General features: G+C 41.6%; 1 protein-coding gene across 2 annotated transcripts in view; it reads left to right on the plus strand.

Annotated features, from left to right (window-relative positions):
• PRKCA (protein kinase C alpha) overlaps positions 1-14421 on the plus strand; it is a 142453-nt gene that overhangs the window by 90779 nt on the left and 37253 nt on the right. For both annotated transcript variants that reach the window (XM_066332375.1, XM_066332376.1), the window contains exons 4-7: positions 3103-3214; positions 3920-4048; positions 13545-13701; positions 13795-13929. In XM_066332375.1, coding sequence (XP_066188472.1) covers positions 3103-3214; positions 3920-4048; positions 13545-13701; positions 13795-13929 — 533 coding nt within the window. The remainder of the gene's footprint in view (positions 1-3102; positions 3215-3919; positions 4049-13544; positions 13702-13794; positions 13930-14421) is intronic.

Here is a 14421-nt window from a genome sequence, read left to right on the forward strand (position 1 = left end):
TGCACATAAGTTTATTAATGCATATTTAACGGTGGGAAGTGTGAACCTATATTAACAACTGATAAAATAATTGCTGTTAATGTAAGTAATTGCAGCTGGCAATGGAGTAATTATTATTAATATGATTGCTTGTAATTGAAGTGCAAGGTGTAGATTCAAGGGCAGTTCTAAGTGGATGAGAAATCCTTGTAAATATGGGAATAAGATGAAGAATTTTGTCATCTGTCATGGGTGGAGAGTGACCTCTTGGCTTAGGTTCCTAAATAACAATACCTTCTATGCTTCCATTTACCAAAAAAAAAAAAAATAAAATCAAAAAAGCATGAGATTGAAGCAGAAAATAGGATAAAACACTGATGAGGAGTGTGCTCTCTTACGTGGCAGGCTTTAAATGTTATTTAGGACATTCTATTAAAGGAATCTTAAAAGAGAGATTTCCTACAAAGTTTCCAGTTCAGGAGTAGTTTTGGTATTATTTTTCATTGTCCTCTGCTTGTTATGAATGACTTTGTGTGTGCACAGAGAATAATAGCTGATAATAGTCAGGTCATATTTGCTTCTCCTTACAAAATCGAATTCATTTCCAATTGTTGATTTGAAAGGCTCCACAGCTGGAATTTTCACACAAGGATAGAAAACTAAGATTCAGTACAGAAAGCACACACTGCTTCAAATTATATACATTGAGTCCTGCAGGGCCAGCTCCAAAGTTTGATCCACCTTGATTTATTTCTTTATTCATTCTTGTGGCTGTTTTTTTTGTTATTTTCTAAAAATAGGAATTATTGTTATTTCCTGGGATTTTGTAGGCTCACAGAGCTTTGCAGTCAGACATGAGCCCTCACTTGTGCTGGTTTTCAGCGAGTGCAGAACAGTTGTCCTTACATGTCACAACATTTTTAAGCCACACACCCCCCTGCTTAACTTAATTACACGCACATTCCATTGTTTGGAATGAAATTATTTGGCAGCGTTCCATAACTTCAGTGTAATGTGCAGGTTCCATGTATTTACTAGACATAGACTGTAATAATTTCCCATATATATTTCCCTCTATATCATTACTTTATACTCACAAATACCACTTATGCCAGATGTCAAACGCAGTTTTTAAAAAATTCTGTTTATTCAGTGTCATCCTTAGGAGCTGTGGCTTTTGTCCTTCCCAGCCACAGATGTCTTACCAAGTGTAGATATTTATAAGGCAACAAGTCCCCTCCTGTCATCTAAACAAAACAATTTAGGGAAGAATTAGCTCCCCAACTGTGGTTGGAATTGTTTGGAAGGCACATAGTCACCGAGCCACCAGAGAGCCTTCTGCACAGCCACGTTCCCATGACCCTGGGCCACCAGCCCCATCGTTGTGCCTTTAATAACTAATGAAACAGATGTTCTCTGGAGCCCTGGCTGTCACTCCAGTGAGGTTCTCTGTGCTTACAAAATAAATTCAGTTGGTAGCGGTTTGCGTTTCGTGTCGCGGGCTCTACAACGAGCAGAATTACTGAAATCGTTTCGGTTTGAATTTGTAATGTAAATTTGCTTGTTCTCCTGGGTGTTCTGTGATTTCTTTCCAAACAGTGAAAAGTAGTGGTTATAGATTCGCTGCAAAACTTAAAATTAATGCAAAAGTGAATTCACGTGAAGAATGTGACCAAAACACTAAAAACCTTCACAAAGGGTAATGCGGCAAAATAGTAAAATTCGAGGGCAAAATTCTCATTGTTGTATTTTTGTGAGAATTACTAATCAAAGCTCCTAAAATTCTTCAGAAAGTACTTATACTAAAGAGATTTTTTTCATTTGGAGGAAAGAGTCAGCAGGTTTTCCATTTTGAGTAACGTGCTGGGCTTCCCTTTGGACTTTCTGGAAAGCTTTGATTGGCAGGTCAATTTTAAAAACCAGTAATAACACAACAGTTCTTACCCAACATAAAGGCATAATAAAAACGCAGACAGAAGGGAAACATTTTAATGTCTGGTTTTGCAGTTGTGTTTTCGTTGAGGGTGTTTTAGACCTGGCATTTCATGATTTCCATGGTTTTTCTGAAAAGAGTGTTAACAAGGATGGATTTCAAACCCCAGTGTGGTTTTTAATGAAGAGTTCCCCCAATTTCTGACCTCGGCTGTGCGGGGATAGTCCTGACTGAAACGCAGCTGAAATAGCTCCAGCTGAAATATTTCTGTCTGAAATGGAGCAGGGATGGGTCATAAAGGGTTGGAGGATGAAGAGGGTGTGCACAGGGCAGGGCCATCACCACATTTATTCTGGCATTGCACATCTGGAGCTCTGGAATGAGCCTGCAGTGGGGGAACATATGGAAGACGTGGTTTCTTCCTCTGAAATGAATGTTCCTGCTTTTCCAGAAGGGATCCTTACTGCTACAGAAACAGCAGATGTCTTTGGATGTGTCAAGTGTTTAAGTGATTTGGGTGTATTCCCTTTCACTGGGCCTAAATTAGGAAACATTTCCAAGCTGCTGGTGGCTTTAAAATATCCTCACTCTGAAGCTTCTCTCCTCAAAAATCAGATGGGAACAGCAGTCTCTGTAAAATATTTACCATGTGCCAAGTTGGAATTTGTTCCTTTGCATTTACAACAATAGAGATTATAAAGTTGCAGCATTTCAGGATGATCCCATCTGTAAAATTCTGATTTTACAGTTGTTGAACTGTGTTCCAGATTAGCCCTTGAACAGTTTCTTCCCAGTTCTCCCCTTGTATTTTGTGTCACATTTCAGAACAGTGACAATAACACTCTGTAATTAGTCTGTGAGTCTTCAGCCACAGGCTGAACTCTGCCATTAGACTTTACGTATGTGAGCAGTCAGTAAGTGAATTTTAGTGTCCATAAATCATGGGAACAAGCCTGAGCTGACACATTTTTTTCTTACAGCACCATAAAAAGGAGAATTAGGAACTGAGGGCAGCGTGCCTGTGCCAATGCAGGTACCACTGCAAGGCAGTGAACAAGCTGCACACTGAAATGGATTTTCCTGCAGCATCATTTGCAGAGCTGGAAAACTTTTGCTATTTGAAGTAATAAATTAAAGGTGTGTCAGTTTATCCTTTATGACTTAGGATCTGTGTCTGGTTCTCCCTGCAGGATCCCAGAAGCAAGCACAAGTTCAAGATCCACACCTATGGGAGCCCCACCTTCTGTGACCACTGTGGGTCTCTGCTCTACGGGCTCCTGCACCAGGGGATGAAATGTGACAGTGAGTGAAGTTTTCCTCCTGCTGCCAAAGGGGGGTTCTAGAAAGGGAAAGCACTGGATAACAGCTTCTTCCTTCATTTCTCTGGAAAATACCGTTTCAAATGGCAGCTATTTATAGCCCAGATATGTTTCAAGTGGGTATTTCAGCACCGTAATAACTGACTAATGAAAATCACCTCTTGTGCTGAGAACGCGGTGTGTTCAGCCTGATGTGGCTGAAGAGCCTTTGTTGTGGCAATTTTGGTCTGTCTGGGTGAATACACTCTCAAAGGCTGGAATTTCAGTTCAGTTTGTAGTCGAGGTCTAGCATTTCCCTTGTGTTTAATTTGTCTCGAAAGACTCCCACTAGCAAAAACCTAATAATCAATTAAACCTGCCTCCCTTCCTTGCTGACGTGAATGCTCTGCTTTCTTAGTCATATTCCCAGCAAGTCTTTATTCCTTTTTCAATGTTTTTTATCCCTTGCTGTTCATTAATGACATGTTTAGCTTTCTGAAGTAGATTGTTTTATTTTCTGTTGTGTTAACTCGCCACAAAAAATTATTAGAAGATTGAAACCAGTCGTGGCATTTGGTTGAAAACCAGGCAGCTGTATTCTGAAAGTCTTGCCAAGAATTAAGCATTTAGTCTTAATTTTCACTTTTAATTAATTGTCACTAGATTTTTTAGCTTCTCACGGGTGTCTGAACCATTTTTATGTCCACAGCCTGTGATATGAACGTTCACAAGCAATGTGTGATAAACGTCCCGAGCCTCTGTGGCATGGACCACACAGAGAAGAGAGGAAGGATTTACCTGAAAGCTGAAGTCACTGGTGACAAACTGGAAGTTACAGGTAAAAAGCTCGTTTTGGAGCGTTCCAGGTTTTATAAATGTACAATGCACACTGTGAGTTTGTGTCAGATCTTTGTGCATCGAAGCTGCTGATGGAGAATTAATTCCAGGAGTGGGGGGATTCCACACAGCGTGGCTTTGGATCAAGAAACCCTGTGATGTTGTGTTCATAAAAATCAGTAGGAAAAAAGGAAATCTGTAGTAACAACTTTAAAAACTTGGGAATATTAGGTAGAAAAATCCCTGTATTGTCAGCTTTCCTTGTCACAAACAGCCCAGCAGGATGAGCTGCTGTTCAGGAAGTTACCCATCATCTTCAGAGCAGGAAAGATACACTAAACCTTCATCAGCTGAGGAGCTGTTTCCTGTATTTCAGAGTATTGAATAAACAAAGACTACTGGGATTCAATCCCAAATACCACTCCCAGTGAGTTTTAAAATTAAAAAAAAAATGATAATTCTCACATTCTATTAGCTTAAGGTTACCACGATGGGGAGGAGGCAGGGAAAGGAAGGAAGGAGAGGATGGCAGATCCTTTCCTTGGGATTCACAAAGTCTCTCTGGGATTTGTGAATAATCTGGGGCTGTGCACACCCAGACCCCCACGGACCCATCCCAGAGAAGACTCCAGGAAACCAGAACAGGGCACAGTGCTTTTATTCTGCCTCTTTGCTGGGACAAAATGGAATTGAATTTGGGGGCAAAGTCAGAGCAGGACGAAGTTGGAGGTTTTTTAGAACATCTTTGCATAGAGAAAATCAGACCATCAGTGAATTTGTACAGCTTAGACCCATCAAAGTGCCCTTTCTGACATTATTCCTCCGTGGCTTTGTTCTCTCTCCATCCAAATACCTCCATATTCTCCTGTCAAACCCTGCAAAAAACGCACTGAAAAGAAGTTGGATAAAATGGAGTTGGAAAGGATCAGAATAGATCCCAAGTGATGCTTAATTGTGGCTTAACTTTTCAAAGAGCTTCCTGTCAACGTGGGAGGGGGAAATTTGTCCAAGGTGCTGTCATTAACAGAAGGTGGTTTCACTCAGTAATGAGGCGTTTCAGAGATGCTGATGCGGCTTCTAAAAGTAATTGTACCATGAGAGGGAATTAATTTAAAAATCACCCGAGTGACAAAATTTAATATTTGCTTTATTCTGGGCCGCTTTGCAGCAAAGCTCTTCAATATGGCTTAAACTTTCTGCAATAATACACATTATTTGACAAATAACATGTGCTTATTTCCTGGTGATTCAGTTGGGGTTTAATCCTTTTAGGGACAAAAGCATTTACCAGAAGGCGCTGTAAAGTGATTATACAAACAAGGATTCTTTTAGTGCACAGTTTGAAAAGGTCTTGTCTGAGAGGTGAACGTTTAGGTAAAAATTATAACAGATATTTTGTAGGTTTCCTCCATAGGCTCTTTTTTTTGGTGTGAGTCTACTTGGCAACTGGCATTTCTATTTTGTGCATAAATTAAACATTTCCATCTCCCAATTAAGTTGGTTTCTGGACAACAAAAAGAATCCTCGCTATAACTTTGTTATGTATAAAACAATTGCAGTGCTGTTGTTGTGCTTGAGGCTTGTCAGCACTTACAGGCTTTCTTTAAATAAAAATGACAATTGTCCAAAAAGCAAGCTGCTTTTTTTTGGTTTTGTTTTTACATAAAAAATACGGTATGGAGTAAGCCAAAATGACTTTTCAGGTGCCTTTTGTGTATGTTTAACTGGAAAGGAAATTAGCAATTGCCACTTCATGGACATATTACAAAATGCAAAAAATATTCTCCTAGCATGCCACTGCTTCTAAAATATTGATTGAGAAAACCTTTGTTAGAATATGCAGTTCTCAGAGCTCCCAGGCACAACATCATCACTGCCTTTAGCTTTGGGAAAGGAGGTGGATTCAATTTGGTCCAGGAGGTTTAGCAGCAGCAGGAAAAATAACCAATGATTGACTGTTTGGTTTGAGCCTTTGTCTGAATGTTTTTGCAAAGGAATTGCTCCGTAGGTGTTGAGCCCCTTCAGCTGAATTCCTCAATATCCCTGCTCTGCTTCCTGTTTTGCTTGTTAATTAAGTCCTGCTGATTCTTTCCCAGCCAGCTTTGATTGAATGCAAAAAATCCAAATAACCCCATTTGTGCTGCTAAATGGGGACCTGCCCTTGATGTTGGCCAATTGCAGATCCATGGGCATCCCAACCATGGCACAGCTGGATGGATGTGCTCCTTTGGAGCTCCTTTATTTAGCACATCCCAATTTTTCTTTTCTGCCTGCTTCTCTGGGAGGTTTTGTGGTGCTTTTTGTGTCCAAGATGCTCCACAGTACACGTTCACACTGAGTGTTTCCCTGATAAAATGTTAGAAATAGGGCTGGGTTTTAATTCCCAGTGAATTCTAGGAAGGAGCTGCTCCCTCAGATTATCCACAATCTCTGACTTGGCAGGTTCTGAATGGAATTAATGGTGGGAATAATTCAGTCCTGTGTATGAACACATTTAACTCCAATTAATGAAGTCAGTTCTTCAGGGCAGGAGCATCAGTGTGGACACACAGGTTTTTCTGGGGGAGCTACAGAGACTCTGCCACCCTTCTTCACAGAGAAATTGGAATTTTGGATTAATATCCTCTGCCATAACCTCACCATCCTCTCCAGGGCTGCTCACTCTGCCCCATTCAATTCTCATTTGTGCTGCAATTCTTAAACCTCAGTGGTTTATTTTCAATGGTTGAGTAACTTGTTTGAGAGTTGTGTTGAATATTAATAATTTATGGCACTTGCAGTGCAGAAATGTGGTAGTTTTCTTATTATAGAAACACCCTTGAAATGCATATTTCTGAAATCTCTGAGTTCGTGACCCTTTCACAGGTTGGATTGACGTGGGGGGTTTGCTCTTAAGCATAGTAAAGTGCTTTTTGCTATTCTTAATCTCTGCTTTTTACACTGAATTTTCTTTCTCCTGATGCATGCTAAAAGTTTTTTCACTCTTACACTTACTCCTTGACCCATCTTATAATTTAGGGCTCTTCTGAGTGAGCTCGTAGGTGGTTGAATCACAGCTCTTTTTTAAACTTTTTTTTTTGCATTATTTTTATAGTGAATGAACAATAACCTTTGGGAGAAAAATAACCCCATCTGGTGCACTGATATATAAAATGCTGCCACGATGTTGGGACTTTAAACTGTGACCTCTCAGGCACTGGAAGTTGGATGTGACAGCAGCTGACAAGGAGGATCTGCCCTCCTGACACTCATGTGGAGACAGGATGGTGGTGACTCTCTGGCAGATAATGCACTCCTTCTTACATAAATCTGAATAAAACACATACAGGCACAGCCCAGAATTTTCTGGGGTGGGTTTAACTGTATTTTCCTAAGCTGCAAGGATCAGAAAAATCTGGTTTTATTCTGCAGTGGTGCTTCTGTCCTTTAAAAGCAGAGGAAGGTGGCAGTGATGCCTGCAGAGGATGGGAGAACACAGGAGTGTTCATTCTCCAGCAGTGATCCCCCCAGGAGCTCCCTGCTCCCCCTGCACATTTCCCAGATGATTTCTGAGTGTAGGAATGCTGAGCCCTCTCCTGGCACTGCAGATGGATGTCCTGACGTGCAGCAGCACCCAGACAGGCTGGGGACACAAACTGCAGAGTTTTGGCACGTTTCAGGAGCCTCATCAGAACTGCTTCCTTTAGAAGACCCCACCACGCACACTCTGATCATTTTATTTGGATTTTCTGGGTCAGTGGTAATGTGTGTCTTTGTTTGCATGAATTTCCTGATATCTGCAGCTGATTTAAAAGGGAACACAAATGAATAGTCTGGCTGTTTGAGCAGCCTTTAGTACCAAATGCCTATAAAGGGATCCCAAATAATTGTTTCCATGTGGGGGACATTTTTAACCCCTCAAAAAGCACGAATCTCATGATTTACTTCACTAATATCTTCTTTCTGACATTCCCAGAACCTGCAGGGTTGCTGCAGTCATTACAGGAAGAGCTGTGCCTTCAGCAATGCCAGCCCTGGTGACAACTAAAAGCTTCTTTCCCATTTCAGTCCATTAAATTTACTTTACCATGAAGAAACAGGCAATGCAAGGTGTTTAAAAAAAAAAAAAACCACACATAAATTTTTCAGTAATCTGCATACAGCCAAAAATATTAACTGGATCCTATATATTTATCTAAGATAAGAATTAGAAATGTTACAGCCTGAAGCCTTTCCCACATCGATTGATCCATCTTGTGGTAAGATTTTTGTTTCATGAAGCAGCTGTCCTGCCCAGTAGTGCCTGCATTTTAAAATGATATTGTTTGTAAAGATAATCCCCATGAAAACTAAAATAGAATCGCTTCTGTGAGATTTCCAGGTGAACTTGAACCTGGAGAACCTACTGCAGACACAAGAACTTAGGAAGCAGTGTTAGGAATGACGGTACATTTTTTGTTAGTAGGAGAGAATATCCTGATAAATACAGAGGAATCAAGTCTCATGCAGCACTGGTTCATTTTTCTTCTTGTTCTAGACAAGGATATTCATCAGCTGCTCCTTGTACATCACCAGTCCAGTCCAGGTGTCCATCATGTTGCTATTTTTCAGGGCTCAGGACTTGAGAGAAATCTTCACCAGGCAAAGGGATGAGAAAAACCTCATCTCTGAAAGCCCTTTCAGTGATGAAAACTACTGGCTGAAAATTGCCTGGAAAGCAGGATTTGAGTCAGTTGTACCTGTGAGTCACAAAGCAGCTCCAGAAAGGAAGCCTTCAGTGAGTTTTAGTAAAAGCTCCTGATAACTCTTCAATGAAAGCTGAGCACTTTTGGAGGCAGCTGAGGTTCTGCCTTCAGAGAGTACAAACCCAAAAATGGGAGGGAAGGCTGTTTTCAGTGACAGGTAAATCTTTTAAACTTGATTAAGGGATTGAGGGGTGCAGGAGGGCGCTGGGGAGAAAGTTCCTTGGCTGGGAGTGCAAGATCCTCTGGCACTCCCTGAGGCATCTGAGAACCAGGCACATCAGAAAATCTGCACCAGAAGCTTCTTTAGGAGGCAGCGAGGATTTTGGAGCAATTTAAAAATGCTTTGTTGTGAGAGGACAGGAACCTTGATGTGTTGGAGCTAACAACATTCCCCCTTTTCCTTCTTTTCTCTGGATACCCTGCCAGGGGACACCACTGGAGTCTTGCAGTGGCTCCCAAAAGCAGCTTTTGGCACGAGGGTGAGAGATTTCTGCTCGTCTCAGCTGCCTGCAGGACTAAAAGATTGGCAAGGGATGGTTGCTGTGATCAGTAAATTGTTTTATTATCCGCATTTGGGAATTCAGGGAAAAGGGAGCTGTGACTCACTTGTAAAAGGACTGACTGGACTCATGAACGAATCATTCAGCTTTGTCCTAGGGGCAGAAACATTCATTTAGTCATTGCCATGATGAAATTTATCTGCTGGTACCAGGAGAAGCTGTAAATCCACAACTGCATATGGCTTCCAACTCTCAACCTGCACAGTCTCGTGGAAAAAGTTTCAGCTTTGTCATCCTCTCTCTGGATTCCTTAAAATCCTGCCTGAAGTTCTTCCCTTTACATGAAATGTCAGTTGTTCTCTGCCAGCCCACTCTGTTTTATTTAGGTTTTTATTTAAAGTATGAATACCTAAGAACCAGCTCTGCATTTGCTCATGGCCTGACACTATTCCTGGAGAAGTGGGTGTCCCAGTTTTAGGCACGGCATCCTGGATGGATGCTGCAGGTTTATAAGCAGCACTTTGATAGAAGAGCCACCAACAACCATCAAATAATCTGCATTTTCCCCTGAATGCACATTTATGATCTGCATTAACAAGGAGCAGGAGGAAAATGGCACGCTTTGTCCATGATGCAAGTTGACAATTATTTCTGGGTTTTAGAAGAAAGCCTGAGCCACACTGGATTTGTTGGAGACATCAATCCATGCTTGTCTTTGTTGGCTTTTTGTCTGTGGGCTTTCTCACTCCCATTAAGAGCCCAATCTGAAAAAAAAAAAATGTTAATGAATTTAGCTGGTGGCAGCTGCTTTGCTCGGTACAGAGATCATCCTCATCCTTAACCTTTATGACAGAAAACTGACAAGCAATATTTCAGGTTTCTACCCAAAGTGAGGCTGAACTGCACCTCCCTTCAACCTCCTCTAATTTAGAGCAGCATCTCTATCACAGCGTGGAGCTTAATTAACCAATAATTACCGAGCAGGAGATGAGATTTGCTTGCTCTGGTTACAATTACAGCAGAATTCAGCCACTGTCAATTGATTTGTTTTGGTGGAGTTATTTTTTCATTTAACTTTCTCAACCACACACGAGAGAGGTTGCCTTTGGTGGGGAGGGGAACCTCTTCTTCGTGTCAGTTGTCCCAGAGAAACCTGAAATCTGAAATCTGGAATGTGTCTCCTTAAAAACAGGGGCCATGGAAGAGATGAGCCACTTGGATGCTAATTCTTGATAAGCACTATTTAGCACAAGTATCATCATCACTCTGTTTCCCCAGGAAAAGAAGTGCTAAGTCAGTTGGAAAAAGATGTCTGAGGGTATTAATTATGCAGACAAAAGTACAAATGGGCCAGATATCTTAAACCAGGGGGTGAGATAATGACTTTGTTAGCAGCCTGTATTTAGTACGTGTTGCATTTTTCCTTCCCAATTCATCTTTGAGCTTCTCTTTCTTGCATTTAGAGGATTTTTGGGGTGGTTTTTTTTTTTTTTTTTTTCTATTTTCTGTGTTTGTTGCAGGAGAAAGCAGCAATTTGACACATGCTGTCACCTCCTCCTGCTGCCAGGGGCTGATTTGCAGCATTTATCAGGGGTGGCTTTGTCCAGGGGTCTCTCTGTGGCAGAGCCTCCACACCCCCCCAGCCAATCACTCAAAATTCTGCCTCTTTCACACTGGGCCTCTGCAGGTAAAATTTAAACACAAAAGCTCAGCCTGAAGATGGTAAAATTAAGCAAATTTGTTCGGAGGATTTTAGTGGACAACTTACTAATGGGTATTTTTAGGGAGCTCTAAAGCACACGGAGAGTTCTGCTCCTCACTTATGGCCAAGTGCAGCGTCGAAATAAAAATCAAAAAAGTGGATTTTGAAGAAATAGCTCCTGTGCTAAACCTGGCAGTGCAGTCACAAAAGCTATGCAGAAGAAGACTGAAAAAACCCCACCAAAAAAAGCAATAATAAACCCAAATATAGGATGAGAGAAAGCAGCTTGCACTGAAAGCTGTCACTTCATCCTTCACTCGCTTCATGCTTCTTAGTTCCCTTGGGATTGTAAATACTTAGCTAAAATAACTTCTTTAAGCTCAATGTTATTCCTTGGAAGTATTTGAAGATTCTTTTCGGTGCACTAAATTTTAAAAATTGAATGGTTTAGGGTTTTTTTTTTTTTCATGGGTTGAAAAGAAATGTTTTTCCAGCTGACCACAGGTGTGAAGACCCCCAGAGGGCAAATTGAGAGTAAATGAGAGTGGGGCTGATTTTTCTGGCCTGAAAGGAATCGTTTCCCCTGTCAGCTTCACTCCTGGGTTGTGGAAAAGTACAAATGAAATGGTCTGCAAGAAAAATGCACGGTTCTGTTCTTTTCTTTTAAAACACAGTGATTTTTTCCTGATAGAATCCTTTGAGGAATACACATAGTGAATAGAATTACCCTTTATTCTAAAAGTTTAGCCCATGAGCATTTTCTGTCTCACCTTCTAAAACCAGAAATTCAAGAGACTTAGTCAGTCTCAACTGTTGGGTCAAGTTAATGTGATTCATTTCCAGCCATGATCTAATTTCATTAATTAATTTACATCAGAGTATCTGTTCTGCATGAGAATTATCTTGACAAATAAAGTCAAGTCTTCCAAATCAGTAGCTGACATTCCTGTACTCCTGTTCTATATATAAAATAGTATTTTTGTTGTTTGAATGCCTTTTAACCTCCACGCTGGGAAACAGCAGATTGAAATCCTGGGGCAGTCCAGAATTTTGGGGTTGTGATATGAAAATGCCATTTAAATCTGGGGGAAAAGTAGGACAATGTCATGAGCAAAGAGAAATTAGTTGTTGCTGAAGATTCTGACACCTTTTTTTTTTTTTTTTTTTTTTTTTTTTTTGTGTGTGCATTAGCTCTAACTGACTTTTAAGTGTCACTAAAGTCTAAATTTCTGTAGGAAACACTTTTCATCTAGAAATATCAAGTTGCTTAAAGGTTGATCTTTTCTAAACTTCCCTCCAGATTTCTTCAGTTAGGCAGGTAAATTTTAGGAAGCCCTCCTGAACAAATTCCTGGCTGGAATTCCTTCCTCCCTTAGGAGCCACAGCACCCCCAAACCCCTTGCTCTCTTCCTTCCAGAAACAGTTCTAACCTGAATCTCTGTCACAGGAGAATTTCTGAGTGGGAGCTGTTTTCTGTCCCAGACCAACCCAGGGGTTTGCTGTTTTCTGTCCCAAATAAACCCAGGGGTTTGCTGTTTTCTGTCCCAAACAAACCCAGGGGTTTGCTATTTTCTGTCCCAGACAAACCCAGGGGTTTGCTGTTTTCTGTCCCAAACAAACCCAAGGGGTTTGCTGTTTTCTGTCCCAAACAAACCCAGGGGTTTTCTATTTTCTGTCCCAAATAAACCCAAGGGGTTGCTGCCCCCAGGTTTTGAGATGCCCAGAATTGGTGAGCTCCAAGTTCCCCATCCCACCTTGATCCCAGTTCATCACAGCACCTTGTGGTTTGGGTGGGTTTCCCAGCAGGAGGGAAATCCATCTTTTACCCTTCAGAATTCTCTATCCAGGCTGTGTAAGTGTTGCTCCAGTGTGTGCAGGAGGCAGGGCAGTGCTGCCTGTGCTCCCAGTTGGATACCCTGCAGGTTCCTGACCCTTCCCTCTCTCCTTGGGGATCAGGAGCATCTCAAGAGAACCTTTGGCTGTAAAAGTAGGAAGCTGCAGGAGGATTTCTGTGAAGCTGGAGCTCCCTTGTGTTCCCTGCACTTTTCCTTGGGTTGCTGTCATGACAATGCTCACACCAGCTCCATCTGACAGCTAATGAGCCGTGGATCCGTGGGAAGGGTGGTAGAAACCTTCCAGAGAGGGTTTGTGTCAAACACCTGATCCTCTGCAATCCCCTGTGATCTGGCTGTGCCTTTCACAGCGTTTGGCTCCTGATCCGTGGTTGTATAACCTGAGAGGCATGAGGGAACAAAAGCACAAAGAATTGGTACCTGCTTAGAAAAATTACAGTGATGGATTTGGGTGTTTAATCATTGCGCTGCAGGGAGAGCTGCCTGGAAGCTCTGTGCTGCTTGTGAATCACTCTTCTCTCCTGTCATTGCTCCCTGCTTTTCTTATAAATATCACTCAGCACAGCCTTTCTTTACAGCGAGTAGTTTCTCCCATGCCAAGTCTGACAAGTGGGCTTCACATCTTATTTATTTGTCAGCGTGCCTCAATAGCTCTGGGCTGACATGTCATTTCTTTCCCAACAAAAGTGACGTGTAATCCTGTGTTTTACATTGACAGTGAGAGAAGCAAAAAACCTCATTCCCATGGATCCAAATGGACTTTCAGATCCTTATGTCAAGCTGAAGCTCATCCCGGATCCTAAGAATGAGAGTAAACAAAAAACAAAGACCATCCGTTCCACCCTGAATCCGGACTGGAATGAGTCGTTCACCTTGTGAGTTTAACACCCCGATTTCCTGGGGGTCTCTGGATGCAGTCAGCTGTTGGTTGCAGTGTTGACAACTCCTCCTTTTCTCTCCTTTTTCAGTAAGTTAAAGCCCACAGACAAAGATCGGCGGTTGTCTGTGGAGGTCTGGGACTGGGACAGAACCACCAGGAATGATTTCATGGGCTCTCTGTCCTTTGGGGTGTCAGAGCTGATGAAAATGCCAGCCAGTGGATGGTAAGAGCTTCTGAAAAAACAAGGAGAGAATATATCACCAAAAGTTTTAAACCTGGCATTTTTTTCAATGTCATCTACCTTTTTTTTTTTTTTTCTTACTGTGTTTCAGGCTATAAATTCACTGAAAGTGCAACAAAACCTAGGAAACACAGGCTATATATATATATATATCTCAAAGGGGGATAATAAAACAATTGCTTTGCTTTTATGGTGCTCCTGAAACTTCTGCTGGAGCCAGGAGCTGCTGCAAACTCAGTTCTGTGTACACAGTCTTGTGATACCAATTTTATTTTTATCTCCAAAATGATGTGTTCAATACTCAGTGTATCATGTTATATATAGCTCTGCAAATTCAAAGCACATGGGAACTGATCTGGTGAAATGCCACCTCGTTACCTGCCAGCAGAGGGGTAGGGCTCAGCACATCTCAAAAAGGACATTTCTTCAAAGGCAGTTGTTTTGGGCTATGGAGGCTCTGGAGACAAAGGTTCC

The sequence above is a fragment of the Sylvia atricapilla genome, chromosome 18, assembly GCF_009819655.1.
Source record: "Sylvia atricapilla isolate bSylAtr1 chromosome 18, bSylAtr1.pri, whole genome shotgun sequence".
In the NCBI taxonomy this organism is placed as follows: Eukaryota; Metazoa; Chordata; class Aves; order Passeriformes; family Sylviidae; genus Sylvia; species Sylvia atricapilla.